The sequence below is a fragment of the Xyrauchen texanus genome, chromosome 49, assembly GCF_025860055.1.
Source record: "Xyrauchen texanus isolate HMW12.3.18 chromosome 49, RBS_HiC_50CHRs, whole genome shotgun sequence".
Taxonomy (NCBI): Eukaryota; Metazoa; Chordata; class Actinopteri; order Cypriniformes; family Catostomidae; genus Xyrauchen; species Xyrauchen texanus.
In genome coordinates, this window is record NC_068324.1 from 17,806,309 (window position 1) to 17,823,243 (window position 16,935).

A 16,935-nucleotide genomic window follows, 5' to 3' on the forward strand; every position below is an offset into this window, starting at 1 on the left:
AAAGCAGTTGTCAACACCAGTGTGTTCCCATATTGTAGATTGAAAACAGGCACAGTTTCTCTAATCTACACAGCACAGACCTTCAAACTTAATCCCTAAACAACCCGAATTCACGTCCCTTTGTAGATGAGCCATCTTCCAACAGGTCTGGCTGGACAGGGCGTCTCTTCGCAGGGTGTGAAATGTCTGGACGTTTCCCCTGTACCTGTCATAACTGGTGTGTCCTGGTTTCCTCAGGCACTGTCAGCCGTGTTACACTGAGTGGAAGAGCTCAGTGGAGACTGGCACACTTTGAGAGGCGTATCCAGCCAAGAGACCATCTGTCATAGAGAATAACTGCGTGACAGCACAAATACAGTTCTACCCCACCAAATCCCAACTAGCACTGAGAGCTAGTGGAAATGAGGTCTTGGAACTACATTAGTTGTAATAAGGTTATATTCAGTTTTTTATAATGGATAATTATTATTCATTAAGAAATATTCACACCGCATTTACTTCAAGGCATTTCAATTAATTTAAAATATATTCAATTGTAATTATTCAAATTATTCAACACTGGTGGTTTCTCAGAGAAACGCCTGGCCGCTGTGCAGGAAAAACTACATATCCCAGAAACACAAATCTTTCCTGCGTGACGTCATCACGCACGGTTGACAGCAGTCGCTTGAGACTATTAGTTTAATGGTAAAAGAAGAACAGCATAAGTTTTGACATACATATTCACCGTTTGTGCATTACCAAAATAATACACAAATCTGCGTGGAACCGTCATCCGTGCTGCATCAGATCAATGGCGGTGTCCGAGTGGCGTTTGTCGTTGAAGCTGATGGATCAACCTTCCCTTTCAAAGTCAGTGCTGCAGTTTCCAGACACTGAACCTGGAGATGTTCGTCCCGGCGAGTATCGGGGTCGCCACTCTCAAGCAGCTCGTGTCAGCACAGATTCCTGATGCCATACCAGATCCGGAGCTCATAGGTAAACAGCTAATGCATTGAACTTGGGGGTATAAGGGTAATTCATTCCTGCAATTCAGTGCTTTTTCAGACCCCAGTACAAATGATGGCATTTATAATTCTACATTTCATCCATTGCAATTGTAATAGACTAGTTAAGTGTTTAAAGACTGTCTGTCTGTCTGTCTGTCTGTCTGTCTGTCTGTCTGTCTGTATGTCTGTCTCTCTGTCTCCCCCTCTCTCTCTCTCTCTCTCTCTCTCTCTCTATCACTCACTCTCTCTCTCTCTCTAACTAGTATACTGTGTATTGCTACATACTGCTGATTAAAAAGTTAATCAGGTAACTTTAATTACATATATCACTGTTTACTTGGTGATTTTTAATTAATCATGGCTAATGTCCAACAATTACAAAACATATATATAAATGTGTGTCTGTAAAGTTGTAAAGTGTATTAATATGACAGATTTAGTGGGCATTGACAAATAAGGTTGTCCAAAGTGATAAAAAATTATAATAATAAAAAGTTCATAGAAATGTAATCTATGAGTCCATGTTGGTTTCACAATTTTTTTTAAAAATATTTATAGCATCTTCAGCAGAAAAAAACCCCCATTATTGACTAAAAATATCATGTGGTGTAGCTATCAAGTAGAAGGTATTAAAATACTTTAATCATGAAATATTTTTTTGTTTAGATAATTTACATGAATTATTAGCAAATTTACATATATTTGAGTCTTTGAGTGTTTTCTCAGGGTTACTCCATATGACCTGAACAAAAATAGCCATCTTGAGGGTCTAAAGGGCTCCTCTTTGTTTAATTTTGAATGTATTTATTTTTGGTCACATGACAACAGAATGGTGTAACCTGCTGCATGTTGGGCTTATTGTTTCTGGCATGCAGCAGATGCCCTAACCCCGCCCCCATCCCCAATCTGAACCATATGGAGCCTGTTACAATCAAATATTAAAATAATTTTGAAACAGAATTGTTTCAATGCTGATTACATTTTTTTTTTAAAAGAACTAATAATAAAAGATTATTCTGCACTACCCATTCCACCAATTTCTTTAATATACAGTATATATATATATATATAATCTTTTATTTATTTTTGCTGTCTTTGGATGGTTATACCACATGACAGTTTTACTTTAAACCCCAGAAAAAAATATCAAAATGACTTTGAACTCAGAAATGGAAAACATGTGCATCATAGTAGAGGTGTATACAAATAATTATTTTGTGCATTTGTAATACATTTTTGAACAAAAAAACGAGCGGCACATCATTGACCCTAGTATCAAATAATATCAAGGGACACATTATCTGTTGGTGTGCAAGAATGATTCTCTAGTTTATGTTAAAAGTACAGTATGTTAACCTATTGGCCAATGACTTTTAAAACTTTATATTGTGCCTTTTATGAAGAAGCAAATGTTTTATTTGGTAGGAATGACCAAGAGAAGACACTTTGCAAGGTTGCAATGCAAACAGTTTCCCCATAATCTTTGTGCATTACAGAATTGGTGTACTGTGGCAGAACGTTAAAAGATGACTTGACACTGGAGTCTTGTGGGATTCAGTCTGGATCCACTGTGCACATCTTGAGAAAATCATGGCCAGAACCTGAGAGCCAGCCAGGTGAGTGGATTTTTGGTTAACTGTTTCTTTAAATGAAGCCATGTTCCACCAGGAATGACAGCATCTGTATTACTCTACATGTTGTGCTGCAGAGCCAGTGGACAAGGATACAGCTGCGAGAGAGTTTCACGTCTTACAAGCTGCCCTTCACACCAGCGCTGCATACAGGGACTCGGTGAGTTGACAAGCAACTGAACCAACCAATGGGCAAACCAGCAGATTTAGTGTTAACCCATATGTTTCTCTGCGAGTGGATCTTTAGGAACATAAACAAGTACCTGTCTGCCATTCTAGGTGTTCAAGATGCTATACAACAAGGAATCCCTAGATCAGATCATAGTTGCAACCCCCGGGTTGAGCAGCGATCCTGTGGCTCTAGGTTAGTAGCAGGATGTACTGTAGTACATTTTTGATGATGAGAGGCATGTTTAAGACTGATGCATGAATTTCACCCAAATATTTAGGGGTACTACAAGACAAAGACCTCTTCGTACAATTCACTGACCCGAACATGCTTGACACGTGAGTGAGCATCATTCAAGTCAGACCCTGTTTACTTTTCCTGGTTTTATTGTGGACAATTATGAACCCCATTAAAATGAGACCTATGAATCCTGTGCTGCACTTCGAATTAAACAAAAATGGCGGAAACAAGTTGACTATATGCCCTGAGCGTAACTATTTCAGCAGGTTGATCAGTTCTCATCCGGCACTGGTCAGTGCCATCATCCTGGTGCTGCACTCTGTGGCTGGCAGCATGCCACCCCAGCAGAGTACCAGCTCATCCAGAAATGTGTCTTCTAGCTCTTACAGTGACATGCCAGGTGGGTAAGGAAGCCAAAAGAATACAAACCATTTAAACCCAATTCAAATGTAAAAATGGCCCACATTGATATACTGTTATGTGGCCAGCTCTGTCGATTAATTAAAATATGTCACAGAATTAAGTTCATTATATGTTGATTAATTCATTTGATTAATTGAATTTATGTAAAAAATCTAAACTAAAAGAAATGTGATAACATTTATATTATTATTATTATATTATAATTAAATGCTGTAAATATATGTAGTTAATGAATATCCTGGAGATTATATAATTTATTTTGAAACAAAATACTTATTTGTCATTTTCATTTTTACTCTAGGTGATTATATTAAAGCATTTTCAATAACTGTCCAATAAGTGAAAAGATAGTATTTGGGGTAAAAAGCCCCCCTGTTGCAGTGGTTAAAGACCCTTATTTAACACATTGTTTTAATTAAGTGGGGGGAATAGATTTGAAGAATGTTCAAAGTGGGCTCACACTGACTCATCCAATCACAATGGAGATTAATTTGATTATACAATACTTAAAATGTAAGAAAATGTCAAATTGGATTGAAATGAACACGAAATGCTGCACCCTTTTCTGAAGCTGCTATTTTGTATAAGCATTATCTCAATTTGTTATTCAAAAAAAGCTTCTTGCTGTCTCAAAATTATTTACACAAGTTGACAAAATGTCCCCTATAACTTTCCCCCCCGGTATCTATACTATATCAATATAACGCCCCTGGGGGCCTTTTACTCCCTCACCACCTTTTTTAAAAAAATATATATATATATATATATGTATTCAAAATAACCTTCTGTTATTATATTATCTTCAGCTGCACATTGTTATACGAGCAACCAGTTAGTAACTGCCTGATTGAAGTCTCACTGGTCTGAAGTACAATATTAAAGGGATAGTTCACCCAAAAATGAAAATTCTCTCATCATTTGCTCACCCTCATGCCATCCCAGATGTGTGTGACTTTCTTTCTTCAGCAGAACACAAACAAAGATTTTTAGAAGAATATCTCAGCTCTGTAGGTCCATACAATGCAAGTGAACTGTGGTCAGACCTTTTGCGGCACTAAATATCACAATAAGGAAACATAAAAGTAATCCATATGACTCCAGTGGTTAAATACATATTTTCAGACATGATATGATAGGTGTGGGTGAGAAACAGAACAATAAGTCCTTTCTTACCCTAAATCTCCACTTTCACTTTTACATCTGACTGTGAAAGTGAAAGTGAAGATATAGAGTAAAACGGAATTAAATACTGTTCTGTTTCTCACCTATATACACTTATTATATATACACACAAGTCATACACTTCCAATAGTTGCACTTCAAGAGTACTTAATTAATTTTGAGTTGGACATTCATAACTTGGGCATCAGTATATGATTAATTCAGTAAACGCTCTGATTGATGTATAAGTGTTTTTTATTCAATAAAAAGAAATGGCTCATTAGAGTCATTTGTTCGGGAATTGGACTACACATCTATAGCATGTTTCATGCTATAGATTCAGTAGGGGGCAACGTTACCGATTTAATGCTTAGCAGGAAACACAGTCAAAGTATTTTAGTGCAGTGTTCGTCCACATCAGTGGAAAATTGCATTAAAAGCCATTAACGGAACCGAAAGTCATGTTCTGACTGCTCTCTAATGGTTCTGGTATTTTAAACGCTTTAGCAGAAAATAAAATGTAATATCTATAAAGCCATAGAGTCATCATTGTGACTCATGTGCAAACATTGTGCTTATTCTGTGCTATCTGCTCTTGTTAAAGCCTTTAGGGTATTCTTCAAGCTCGAATTTCTCTGATGCTAGGAGTTGTACAGAACGTATGATGTAATTTATGGACAGGTCAGATATGCATACATAGTGTTCATTTATTAATGCACTGTACTAAATTATGCCGTTGAAATGACAGCCCTAAATATGTGTTAAATTGACAGCCCTAAATGTCTATTTATTGATTTTATGCAACAGGTAGGGATTTGAGTTTTATTTTGTGATCACAATTTTGCGAGCATTTAAGTGCAAGACTTCATTCATTGTTAAACATCTTGTAATCCACAGGAGGTTTTCTCTTTGAAGGCATGTCTGATGATGAGGAAGAATTCCAACTGGTTTGTTATGAGACAAAATTAACCTTTAATCAAGGATATACTGTTTACAGTACATTCAGAGTCTTAATTCCCTAAACCTGTGTTATCATCTATAGGGCAACCGTGGTGGCCTGTCCACACTTGCGAGTGGTTTGGGGGGCATTAGGCCTGCTTCTCTTGGTTACAACGGAGCCGTGGGCCCCAGACCCATCACTCAGAGTGAGCTGGCCACAGCTTTGGCCCTCGCCAGCACCCCCGAGAGCAGTGCAGTTACACCTACCACAGGGAACCAGGTACAGGATACTTAAATGAGAAACGGGTCACATTTTCTGTTGAAATGGACTGCCATAGATCCTCTTGATTTTGATAGAAGTGCTCCATTTGTTACAGAATGGAATGGCTTATATTTTTCATTTAAATGGGATGCCTGCTCTAGTAGTGGTGCTTAAAGGTAATAAAGTTTTTCAGAGAATATACTGTATCTGTATATGGCTTTATGTTGTGTATGATTGGCAGATGCTAATTCATATTTCCATATCTGTGTCCCTTATAGGGTCCCTCATCAGGAGTGTCCCCTATTCCTGCAGGAACACCTATAACAAATGATCTGTTTAACCAGGCCCTGCAGCAGGCACTTCAGGTCTCCAGCATGTCCAGCTTACAAGTGAGGAACTATGTGAGATAAAGAGAAAATATGGTAAAGAGTGTTGTTTGTTTTACAAATTATTTTGTAGCAATGCAGAGCAGACATATAAGAAAATATATCTCTTGTTTATTTTTTTTAAATTGGTATCAAAGTTCGTTGCAAGTCTTGTCACTCTGCGGCAATGTTCCTATCATATCTTAAAAGCTATTTTCTTGTTATACAGTACAAGTACAGCTCCTACCCTCTTCAATAGGAAAATACATAAATCTCAAACAAATGGTCAAGTATACGATCACCGGCGGCCTAGGTAGCTCAGCGAGTATTAGCACTGACTATCACACCTGGAGTCACAAGTTTGAATCCAGGGCGTGCTGAGTGACTATAAGCCAGGTCTCCTAAGCAACCAAATTGGCCCGGTTGCTAGGGTAGGTAGAGTCACGTTTTGGGTAACCTCCTCATTGTCTATAATGTGGTTCTCGCTCTCGGTGGGGCACATGGTGAGTTGTGCGTGGATGCAGCGGAGAATAGCATGAAGCCTCCACATGCGCTATGTCTCCGCGGTAACGCGCTCAACAAGCCACGTGATAAGATGCGCGGATTGATGGTCTCAGACGTGGCAGCAACTGAGATTCATCCTCCGCCACCCAGATTGAGGCGAGTCACTACACCATGAGGACTTAAAGCGCATTAGGAATTGGGCATTCCAAATTGGGGAGAAAAGGGGAGAAAATAAAAAAATATATGATCAAATAACATTTCAAATCAGCAGTAAAATCAGACAACGATGGTATCATAAGTTGTGTTTAGCTCAATCAAATTTTTCAGGCTGATCCAGTGAATGTGCATACGCATTTTTTGAGTTAACTCACAGGTGATGGTTGTCTCAATAAAAACATAGTTGGCATTACACTCTTATACAGTTTGCATCACTTTTGTCCAATATTGCATCAGATGGTTTAGAGGACGACCGATTGTGGATTTTGCCGATACGATTGCTAAACTGGCGGATATGGCCGATAACCGATTAATCGGACGATTATTTTTTAAATCAAATTATTAAATGGAAAAAAATATCTTACTCTTTCCTAAGATGAGCACAGACCTAAAGGCAGTAAGAGTCTAAAATGAATAAAGTCCCAGTTGCAGTTTTTGGTGGATATCAGCAACTATCTACATTGATTTTTAATTGGTACAACCGATATATCGGTCGACCTCTAGTTTAAAAAACGTATTCCTATCCTGGGACTGGATCACTTTCTTGATCATATTTAATTTATACATATAGGACGTATTTCTAGAGCCCTATTACATTACTTATAATTTCAGCTGATAGTAGACTATATTATGATTATAGAATTATGTACATTTGTTTTTAGTTTTGTCCGATTTCTTGTTGCCTTGAGAGCAACTTGCTCATCTAAACTGATTCTTCCCTAATTTGCCCAGACAACATACTCTATGCAAGTTCACTCAAAGTAGCAAGTCTATGATGTCTTTAAAAGCAAGTGCCACTATGTGTAGGCTATGCTTTGAATAGGCTTTGTGAAATTGATTGTGGTACTGGCCCCCCATGAACAGGGCAATGGTAACATCAGCATTGAAATATTAATAATGCTGCATTGCAGAAAATACAGAATTGTATTGGACTCAGATGCTTGCACACAGTCACTGATTACATACTGTAGCCTACATTTGAAATGTTTTATATTAATATTGTCAATTTTAAAATAGTATTGTCACTGATTACATTTATGTGAAATATTTTTAATGAGTATCATAGCTGAAGACTGTATCATGTACACTGACACATAGGCAACAGTTTTGCTTTGCAACAAATTTGCTTTTTTTATGCAGTAAACACTATAAATGATTGAAAGATTTCATCATAGATGTTGCGTTGCTGGTACACTGTAATGGTTGTGGAGAACTCATCTCAATTTAAAAGTGTCTTTGTAGAACCAATGGCAATCTCAGCTCCAGCAGTTGCGGGACATGGGTATCCGTGATGAAGAGCTGATCCTGAGAGCCCTGCAGGCCACGGGTGGAGACATCCAAGATGCTCTTGAGCTCATATTCGCTGGAGGAGCACCATGAGTCTATTCTTTTCAATCAAACATGGTTATGATGTTACAAGAAGTTCTCAAAACACATATTTAGAGATTCATTATTTTAATGACCATTTGTTTTTAACTTATATTTGTCTCTTATAACTCTTTTTTTAATATAAATACGTGCATTGAATACTTGTGTTACAAACACGCTCTGCTCATTTCAGTTTCAGGTCCACAGGAAAAATATATTATATATTCCTGCTGTTTTAATGTATTGTTGCTGTTCAGTTGTTATCCCAGCAGATATTTGTAGAGGCTAAAACTTGCCTGTTCAGACAATCATTGTGTTTAGTTTTGTAATTCATAAAAATGTCTCATAAATATCATATTGTTTGTTGCTATTTATTTGTCTGTATATATGAAGACACCTACTTTACATCACCATCTACTGGTGTGTCATTGCATGAACATTAACTTAAAGGGATAGTTCACCCAAAATGAAAATTCTCTCATAATTTACTCACCCTCATGCCATCCCAGATGTGTATGACTGACTTTCTTCTTCTGAACACAAACAAACTTTTTCAGATGAATATTTCAGCTCTGTAGGTCCATACAATGCAAGTCAACATGGTCCAAAACACCGAATGTCCAAAAAGCAAATAAAGGCAGCATAAAAGTAATCCATAAAACTCCACTGGTTATATAAATGTCTTCTGAAGCTATATGATAGATGTGGATGAGAAACTGAACAATATTTAAGTCAATTCTTAACTATAAATCTCCACTTTCACTTTCTTCTTTTGTTTTTGTTGATTCACATTCTCAGTGCATAACACCACCTACAGGACAGGGAGGCGAATGTATAGTAAAAAGACTTAAATATTGATCTGTTTCTCACCCACACCTATCAAATCTCTTCTGAAGACATGGATTAAACCTCTGGAGTCATATGGATAACTTTTAGTATGCCTTTATTTGCTAATTTCAACAATTTCAGAAAAATAAATAAAAAGCTAAATAAGTCTGAAGTATGCTTCCTAGTCTTCAAAACACTTAATTCCTTTTAAAGTTAATCATTTACAAATTAAAAGTGTATTTGTTTTAATAATGTATGAATACTCTTTGAAACCTGAGCTGGTAATGTTTAAAGCATTTGCTTTCATAAATAAAAGGCAGAATATTCAATAAAGATTTCATACGTCCCTCTTCCATGATAATACCTAAATACTGGATCTGTCTAATAAAATGTGTAAAATGCATTTTTACCCAATTATACAGATCACACCAAAATGTATTATTATACTCAGAGAGGTCTAAAGTGTCATTTGTATATCTTTTGATTTTATGAATGATAGTAAATTAGTAATCATTAAGTAAATTTCACAAGAACAAGTTTAGATCAAATGATACATTTGTGTGACACCATTCCATTTTTCATTTCTAAAATTAGTTAACTTATATGTCAGAATGTTGAGTCACTGCTTATATAAGTCCTTTATCATCAGTTTCAATAACCTGTTACGTTTTTATGGGCTTAATGTTTACAATGAACTTCAAATCCAAATAAGGAACTATCTGTGTGAACTGGGACCTTATAGGACAATTATCAGCTTAAACGTCTTATAAAGCCTTTTCCATGACCTGTTTTCACTCAGAGCCGTCTCTAGTTTTCACTCTGTGTCGTCTCTAGTTTTCACTCTAGAGGAATAAAATGGCCCAACAGAGTCCTTTACTTTCTGTTCATCCTTCAAGTTGTTTGGTTGATGAAGAAATTCAGGTACAAGTTGAGCACTTGCATGCAGACTCCAAAATCACTCTTCATACATTGATTCACTCTGATGATGGGGACGACTGGGAGGCATTTGGCCATTACACCAGTGATTCTTCTGGAACTGTTAAAGGTATGATTTTTTCACCTTAATACAGTCACGTGTTACGTAAAAGCTTGCGTTTTTTCGTAATTTAATCATAATGACATTCCCGGTGGATTAGCTGAATAATGGACACCTTTCTTGAAGTTTCCAGGGATAAAAGTCTTGGCGGGACTTTTGAGGGAGTTGAACCCATGGGTCTTTTGTGGAGTATGAGGCCAGTTCCTGAAAGTAAACCAGGTCGCAGGTAATAAACACACTCTCTGTGGTGTGAAAGAGGTCAACATCTGCATCAGCCGTTTTAGCTAATTCAGAAGAATATTTAACCCAAACGTTTTGTCAAAACTTGTTCACCCTCATGCCCTCACTTTTTGAAGATCTTCACACACTCTTTTCTATGCAACAACAGTTCATGAAAAATAAATAAAATAAAAGTCGTCCATATGATTTTGCGAGTCCATAAGCTTTGTGTGAGGAACAGACAAACATTTATGTTGTATTCTCTACAAATCACATTCTTCATCCCGCATATTCAAACTTAGTTACAACACACACACAAGGAAAAATGCTGTTTGGTGTCAATGTCCTTAAAAAATTTAATCAGAGCTTCGCCGGAAGGGAATATTATCAGTGAATAATGGCTTCAGTTTGTTCCTCATACAAATATATAGTTCCTTATGGCTTCAGAAGACTTGGAATGCTGCACAGATGTTGTATGGAATACATTTATCACATTTTTAGGGTGTTTTTTTTTTTTTTTTGGAACTTGACACATGTGGTTAATACTATATAATGTCCTTGTCATTATCTGGAAAAAAGGTGCGTAAAGATTCTTTATTTGTGTTTCACAGAAAAGGACAAGAGCATACAGGTTTGGAATGACATGTGGGTGAGTAAAAATTTTAATTTTTGGGTGGAATATTAATTTAACCCTGCTTTCTGATTTATATTTACCCAGATTTTGGAAGAAAAATGTAGAGACACCAGTTAAAGTGGTTATTACTGTGCATGAAGGACATCTTGCTAAGGGCTTTAAGCATCACACACCCCTCACATCAGCTTCTGTAGAACGCTGGTATTTGGCCGTTGGAATCCAGAGGGTTGATGTCACTGAAGGTGGGATAAAGGGGACACTCTTCATTCCAGCAGGTATGGATAATGGTTGAATTGTATAAAATACAATTTAGCAAATGAGACATTACTAGTACAGTTTAGAATTGTACAGATTAGAATTATAATCAAGGAAAATGTGCACTATGAATTGGTAAGCTGTTGGTAGTTTTCAAAATAGCCAAATATCGGGCGATTAATCTTCCTTGCCGATATATCGGTTTATCACCAGTACAGATTATAATTGTATATTGAACGAAATGTGCATTATGCATTGAATAAGCTGTCAGTAGATTTACAAATAGCCAAATATCTGTCAATTAATCATCCTTGCCGATATATCGGTTTATCATTAGTACAGATTATAATTGTAATTGAGGAAAATATGCATTATGAATTGAATAAGCTGTCAGTAGATTTACAAATAGCAAATATCTGTCAATGAATCGTCCTTGCCGATAATCGGTTTATCACCAGTACAGATTATAATTGTAATTGAGGAAAATAAGCATTATGCATTGAATAAGCTGTCAGTAGATTTACAAATAGCCAAATATCTGTCAATTAATCGTCCTTGCCGATATATCGGTTTATCACCAGTACAGATTATAATTGTAATTGAGGAAAATGTGCATTATGCATTGAATAAGCTGTCAGTAGATTTATAAATAGCCAAATATCTGTCAATTAATTGTCCTTGCCGATATATCGGTTTATCATTAGTACAGATTAGAATTGTTTTCAAAGTAGCCAATTCCCAGGCGATTAATTATACTTACTGATATATCGGTTTATCACTAATCATTGTCATAAACACTGTCGGTAGATTTCAAAATAGCCAGATATCAGCCGATTAATCATCCTTGCTAATATATCAGTTTTATCATTATTATTTTATCCCAGTTATTTTATTTTACTTATTGATTCACCCATAGTCTAGATGTATTCAAAATATATATTTCTGTGCTGTTAAATATTGCTGTAAAGGATTCAATTACATTTTTAAATAAATATAAAAAAAGTATTCTGATATATATATATGTATATATATATATATATATTGTATATAAAATGCACAAGAGAAGCACTTACTTTAAAACCAACCTACTCTGTAACCATGTACATTTAAATTAGTTTGCATTCTATCCACATCTACAAACACTTAAGGGACTCTCTAAATGTACAGTATGTTGTTGTTTTGATGTAGGTCCTGGACCCTTTCCTGCTGTGCTGGACCTCTGTGGAGGGCATGGTGGTCGGGTTGAGTATCGTTCAGCTCTTCTGGCATCTCATGGCTATGTCTCTCTGGCTCTGGAATATCTTGGGTTCCTGAATGCTGCAGGAAAACTTGACCATGTGGACAACACCTACATTGAAGTACATATGCATTATGATTTTCTAACAAAACAGAAACAGAAAAGAAATAGTAACAATTTATAATAACTTTAATTAGATGGCGTTAATAAACATTATATCAGAAAGAAATCTGAAATTCATGTTAATTCATATGTGGATGTAGTTTTTTATATTTGTACCATCAGTTCCATGACATTTATAACAATCTGAATGTAGTTTAATCACTTTTAATGATTTCGGAGAGGAAACACAATGAATATGCAGACACTTTGATATGTCTATAGTAATGCTGAGAGTCCCTGAAGAAAATTAAATGTATATAATTTGCCAAATTACATTTCTTACTATTTCTCTGAGCATTAACTAATGATCTGGTAAGCAGTAAAAAGTAGTCTTTTTTTATATTGGGGTTGTCTGGTTTGGCTAAGAGAGAGAGCCTGGATTGATACTAGGTAAAAAATAAATAAATAAAAAAACACTCTGTAAGGGTATGTGAAATCCCTTTTTCAGACTGCCTTCTCAGTGTTAAAAAAACATCCCAAAGTTTGTTGTGACAAAGTGGCCATGATGGGGATGTCATTTGGTGTCCCTGTAACTCTGGAGATGACTGCACACTCAGAGATTATACAGGTACACAACCATTTCTTATTTCTATCAGTAGTAACATAAGTAGAGCAGAGCTCATAAAATTCAAATGGAGATGTGATTTACATTTGATATGTTCTGGCTTTTTTTATGCAACTCTCAGCCCAAGTGTGTGGTTTGTTTGAGTGGAAGTCACATAATACCGCACAATGGATCTTTGGCAGATGTCTACGCAGCACTCCAACAGTGAGACTATGTTTTTTTCCCCTTTGCAGTTATGATTATTAAGATGCATTAAAGAATGAATCTACAAATAAGAAGCATTACCTCTGTTAATGACTGACTGATAACCTCATTATGTTGATTTAAAGGAACATTGACAAACTCCGTTATGATGAAAAGATGAGAATAATTTGGCGGGATTTGTTGCTGCCGATACCAGATGACCTTTCTAAGAAAGTGGAGGTGTAGAAAAATTATGTATTTGTTCATAATGCATTATGCATGGTATAAATATATATGGTATTATGTGCTACTGTACTCCACTTACCTTTGAGCCATGTCCGTACAATTCATGCAGCTGGTTTTGTTTGTACCAGATGGGTAAGATCAAATGCCCGGTTTTATTCATTGTTGGCGAGGATGATCAAAACTGCCCATCTTCAGAGTCTGCAGCAGATGTGAGTCTAGAACCAAAACTCAGTTGATCAAACTAAAATGTTATGCTTTAGTGCATTAATGTAGTCTTAATTCAATTGATGTAGCCCTGTGGTTCTCAACTGGTCTTGTGGCTGTTCTGGTAGGGTTGCGGACTGAAGAGTCCTGAAGCAAAACCAGTTGAGAACCACTAATTTAGCCAAATTAAAACATGTCTGTACGCTCATCCCTCAGATGAAGAAGATGATGGAGAAAGCTGGGAACAGTCATCTCCTGACTCTTCTCTCATATCCTGGGACGGGTCATCTCATCGAACCTCCATACAGTCCTCATAGCAGATTCACTGACTTCAAGTTGTTAGAGGCAAAGACCAAAGGTGAAAGTCTTAGTCTAATGTTTGAAAGAGCATGTCTGATAACAGATGATCTGCACATGGTTGGGGCTAGGAGGTGCACTGGCCCCTTAGATTTTCCTTGTGCTCCCCCCAGAAGTCTGACACCCCTTTCCCAGTTCGATGAAGAGACAAGTTGCCCACCCTAATGATAGAACCTAGATTCAACCATTCTGTATTAAATCATCTATTTTATTTGAATAAAACCAGTTAATTCAGATTTGACCCCATAAAGTACATTTATGTTAACATATTACAGTGGTGATCTATCTAAAGGATATAAAAATAGTATATACCGTGGGATACAAATGTTTGAGACCACATTGAAAATCTGGTATAAATATGGTATCTGGAACATTCTCAAATCATTCTGGATAATGTGAACCATCAGGTTTTGCACAAATTGTTGAGTCCATACCTGCTCCAGTGCATGTCATTAAAGCAAATGTGGACCTGAAATGAACGTGTTTTTACATGGCAAGTACATCAGAAGGTTTAAATGACATTGGTTTGTATTTTAGTGATGGTGCTCTGGGGAGGAGAGACAGTGCCTCACAGTCGAGCTCAGGAGGACTCCTGGAACAAAACTCTGACTTTTCTAGAGGAGCATCTCTATGACAGCAGCAGAGATATGACAAGATTCTAACCAGTTAAAGTGTTGCTAAGATTATTGCCTTGGATCCATGACTGAAAGTGGTACTAATGTTCTTAAAGCAAAGTTTGGTTTGTCAGATTTGTGTTTGTAAAATAAAATAAAAAATTGCACTCTTGTGCATTGACAGCAACTTTCTGATTTTGTTGTTGGGTTCAATAAAAAGCTACCGAAGGGATTTGAAACCTTTATGCCAGAATCTATGAATGTGAAAAAGGCTTGAAAGCGATTGATAAATAAAAACATTTGTGAGACTATTGCGAGACTTTTTTGAATGAATAATGTAACATTTATCTGAATGTACTTAAGGAATATTCTGGGTTCAATACAAGTTAATCTCAATCATGACCATTTGTGATATAATATTGATAACCACAAAAATATATTTGACTCATCCCTCCTTTTCTTAAAAAAAAGCCAAAATGGAGGCTACAGTGATGCACTTATAATGGAAGTGAACGGGGGCCAATTTTTAAAGGGTTTACATTTACATTTATGCATTTGGCAGACGCTTTTATCCAAAGCGACTTACAGAGCACTTAATACAGGGACAATCCCCCCGGAGCAACCTGGAGTTAAGTGCCTTGCTCAAGGACACAATGGTGGTGGCTGTGGGGATCGAACCAGCGACCTTCTGATTACCAGTTATGTGCTTTAGACCACTACACCACCACAATAAATGCAGACTATGTGACTCTTATCATTTTTATTATTCCTCTGTTAAACTCATGATTTTTGCTGTATAGTTGTTTAAATAATCATTTTTGCTGTCATTTTATGATTTTAGAGTTTGTTGGCATTACATCGTCATAGCAACAAAGAATAGAAACTGGCTATAACTTTACACAGAAAAGGTTAATGAGTGATTTTGTCACACTAAAATCATGTTAACATGCACTGGCTGCCAAAGGTTTGGAATAATGTACAGATTTTGCTCTTATGGAAAGAAATTGGTACTTTTATTTACCAATGTGCCATTCAACTGATCACAATGTATAATCAGGGCATTAATAACATGAAAAATTACTATTACAATTAGATTTTTTTTAAAAAGAACTTCTTAAACTACTTCAAAGTTCCTCCACGTGCAGCAATGACAGCTTTGCAGATCCTTGACATTCTAGCTGTCAGTTTGTCCAGATATTCAGGTGATGTTTCACCCCACACTTCCTGTAGCACTTGCCATAGATGTGGCTGTCTTGTCAGGCACTTGTCACACACCTTACAGTCTAGCTAAACCCACAAAAGCTCAATGGGGTTAAGATTACTGTTGTACATGAAACTGGTGTTGAGCTGGTAGAATTCAATGAAGCTGTCAGCTGAGGACATGTGAGGCGTCTATTTCTGCCTGTACTCTCTTCCACGGCTCCTCCTTCCACGGCTCCGCCCCACGAGTCTTCCCACGGCTCTGCCTTCCACGACTCTGCCCCCAAGTCTTCCACGGCTATTCCCCCCGTGGCTCCGCCCGCTCCCCAGAGACTATCCCGCCAGCGGTTTTATTTGGTTTAATGCTATGTTGGTCAGCCCTTATGGTGATCATATGATCAGTCGAACACTACTCTGTTTATCTTGGTAATGATAATCTTGGGTGACAAATATACTTGTGAATAGGGTATTTCTGATATAGCATTAAACCAAAAATTTAATTATGTGTGATGCTACATCCAAACTAATAAGTGTCCATATGAAAACCTACCAGCCAATGAAACAAACAAAAAACGTACATGCATTGTGACATTTGTTTCAGTACATTTGTAACAAGACTGCTTTACAGATCAAACATATAAATAAATAACAACAGAGTGATATACAAACCGATTGATTTAAAGTTAAATATAAAACATAATAACATATATAAAAACATTTATATACAGCATCATATATTTATCAATTTCAAACTATTCAATAATCTATACAAATACTACAGAATAAAACTATGTTTGTAAAAAGGATTTAAAAATGGATAATGATGAAGCTGACCTCACATGTAAAGGGAGACTATTCCATAGATTAGGACACAGAATCACAGAAAAGGCACAGATAGATCCCCCTTAGATCTATAGCGGCAACAAGG

General features: G+C 36.6%; 2 protein-coding genes across 2 annotated transcripts; both read left to right on the forward strand.

Moving 5' to 3' along the window:
* The first annotated feature begins 560 nt into the window (after positions 1–560).
* LOC127640714 (ubiquitin-like protein 7) lies at positions 561–9,415 on the forward strand. The gene is given in 11 exon segments (XM_052123416.1): positions 561–907; positions 909–978; positions 2,486–2,605; positions 2,698–2,780; positions 2,900–2,984; positions 3,070–3,127; positions 3,296–3,429; positions 5,511–5,560; positions 5,656–5,832; positions 6,093–6,203; positions 8,142–9,415. Coding segments are annotated over 11 exon segments (1,140 nt in total). The 5' UTR covers positions 561–793; the 3' UTR covers positions 8,280–9,415.
* Positions 9,416–9,579: 164 nt separating this feature from the next.
* acot19 (acyl-CoA thioesterase 19) lies at positions 9,580–15,110 on the forward strand. The gene is made up of 10 exons (XM_052123415.1): positions 9,580–10,140; positions 10,258–10,357; positions 11,069–11,259; positions 12,428–12,597; positions 13,087–13,206; positions 13,325–13,407; positions 13,533–13,626; positions 13,761–13,841; positions 14,053–14,194; positions 14,731–15,110. The coding sequence occupies exons 1-10, from the start codon at positions 9,951–9,953 to the stop codon at positions 14,853–14,855; spliced, it is 1,296 nt and encodes a 431-aa protein (XP_051979375.1). The 5' UTR covers positions 9,580–9,950; the 3' UTR covers positions 14,856–15,110.
* Positions 15,111–16,935: the final 1,825 nt, after the last annotated feature.

Coding starts and splice junctions, on each gene's coding strand:
- acot19 (XM_052123415.1), top strand. CDS start 9,951: ATGGCCCAACAGAGTCCTTTACTTTCTGTTCATCCTTCAAGTTGTTTG. Junction 13,207..13,324: donor CACACTCAGAGATTATACAG/GTACACAACCAT, acceptor TGCAACTCTCAG/CCCAAGTGTGTGGTTTGTTT. Junction 13,408..13,532: donor GTCTACGCAGCACTCCAACA/GTGAGACTATGT, acceptor GTTGATTTAAAG/GAACATTGACAAACTCCGTT.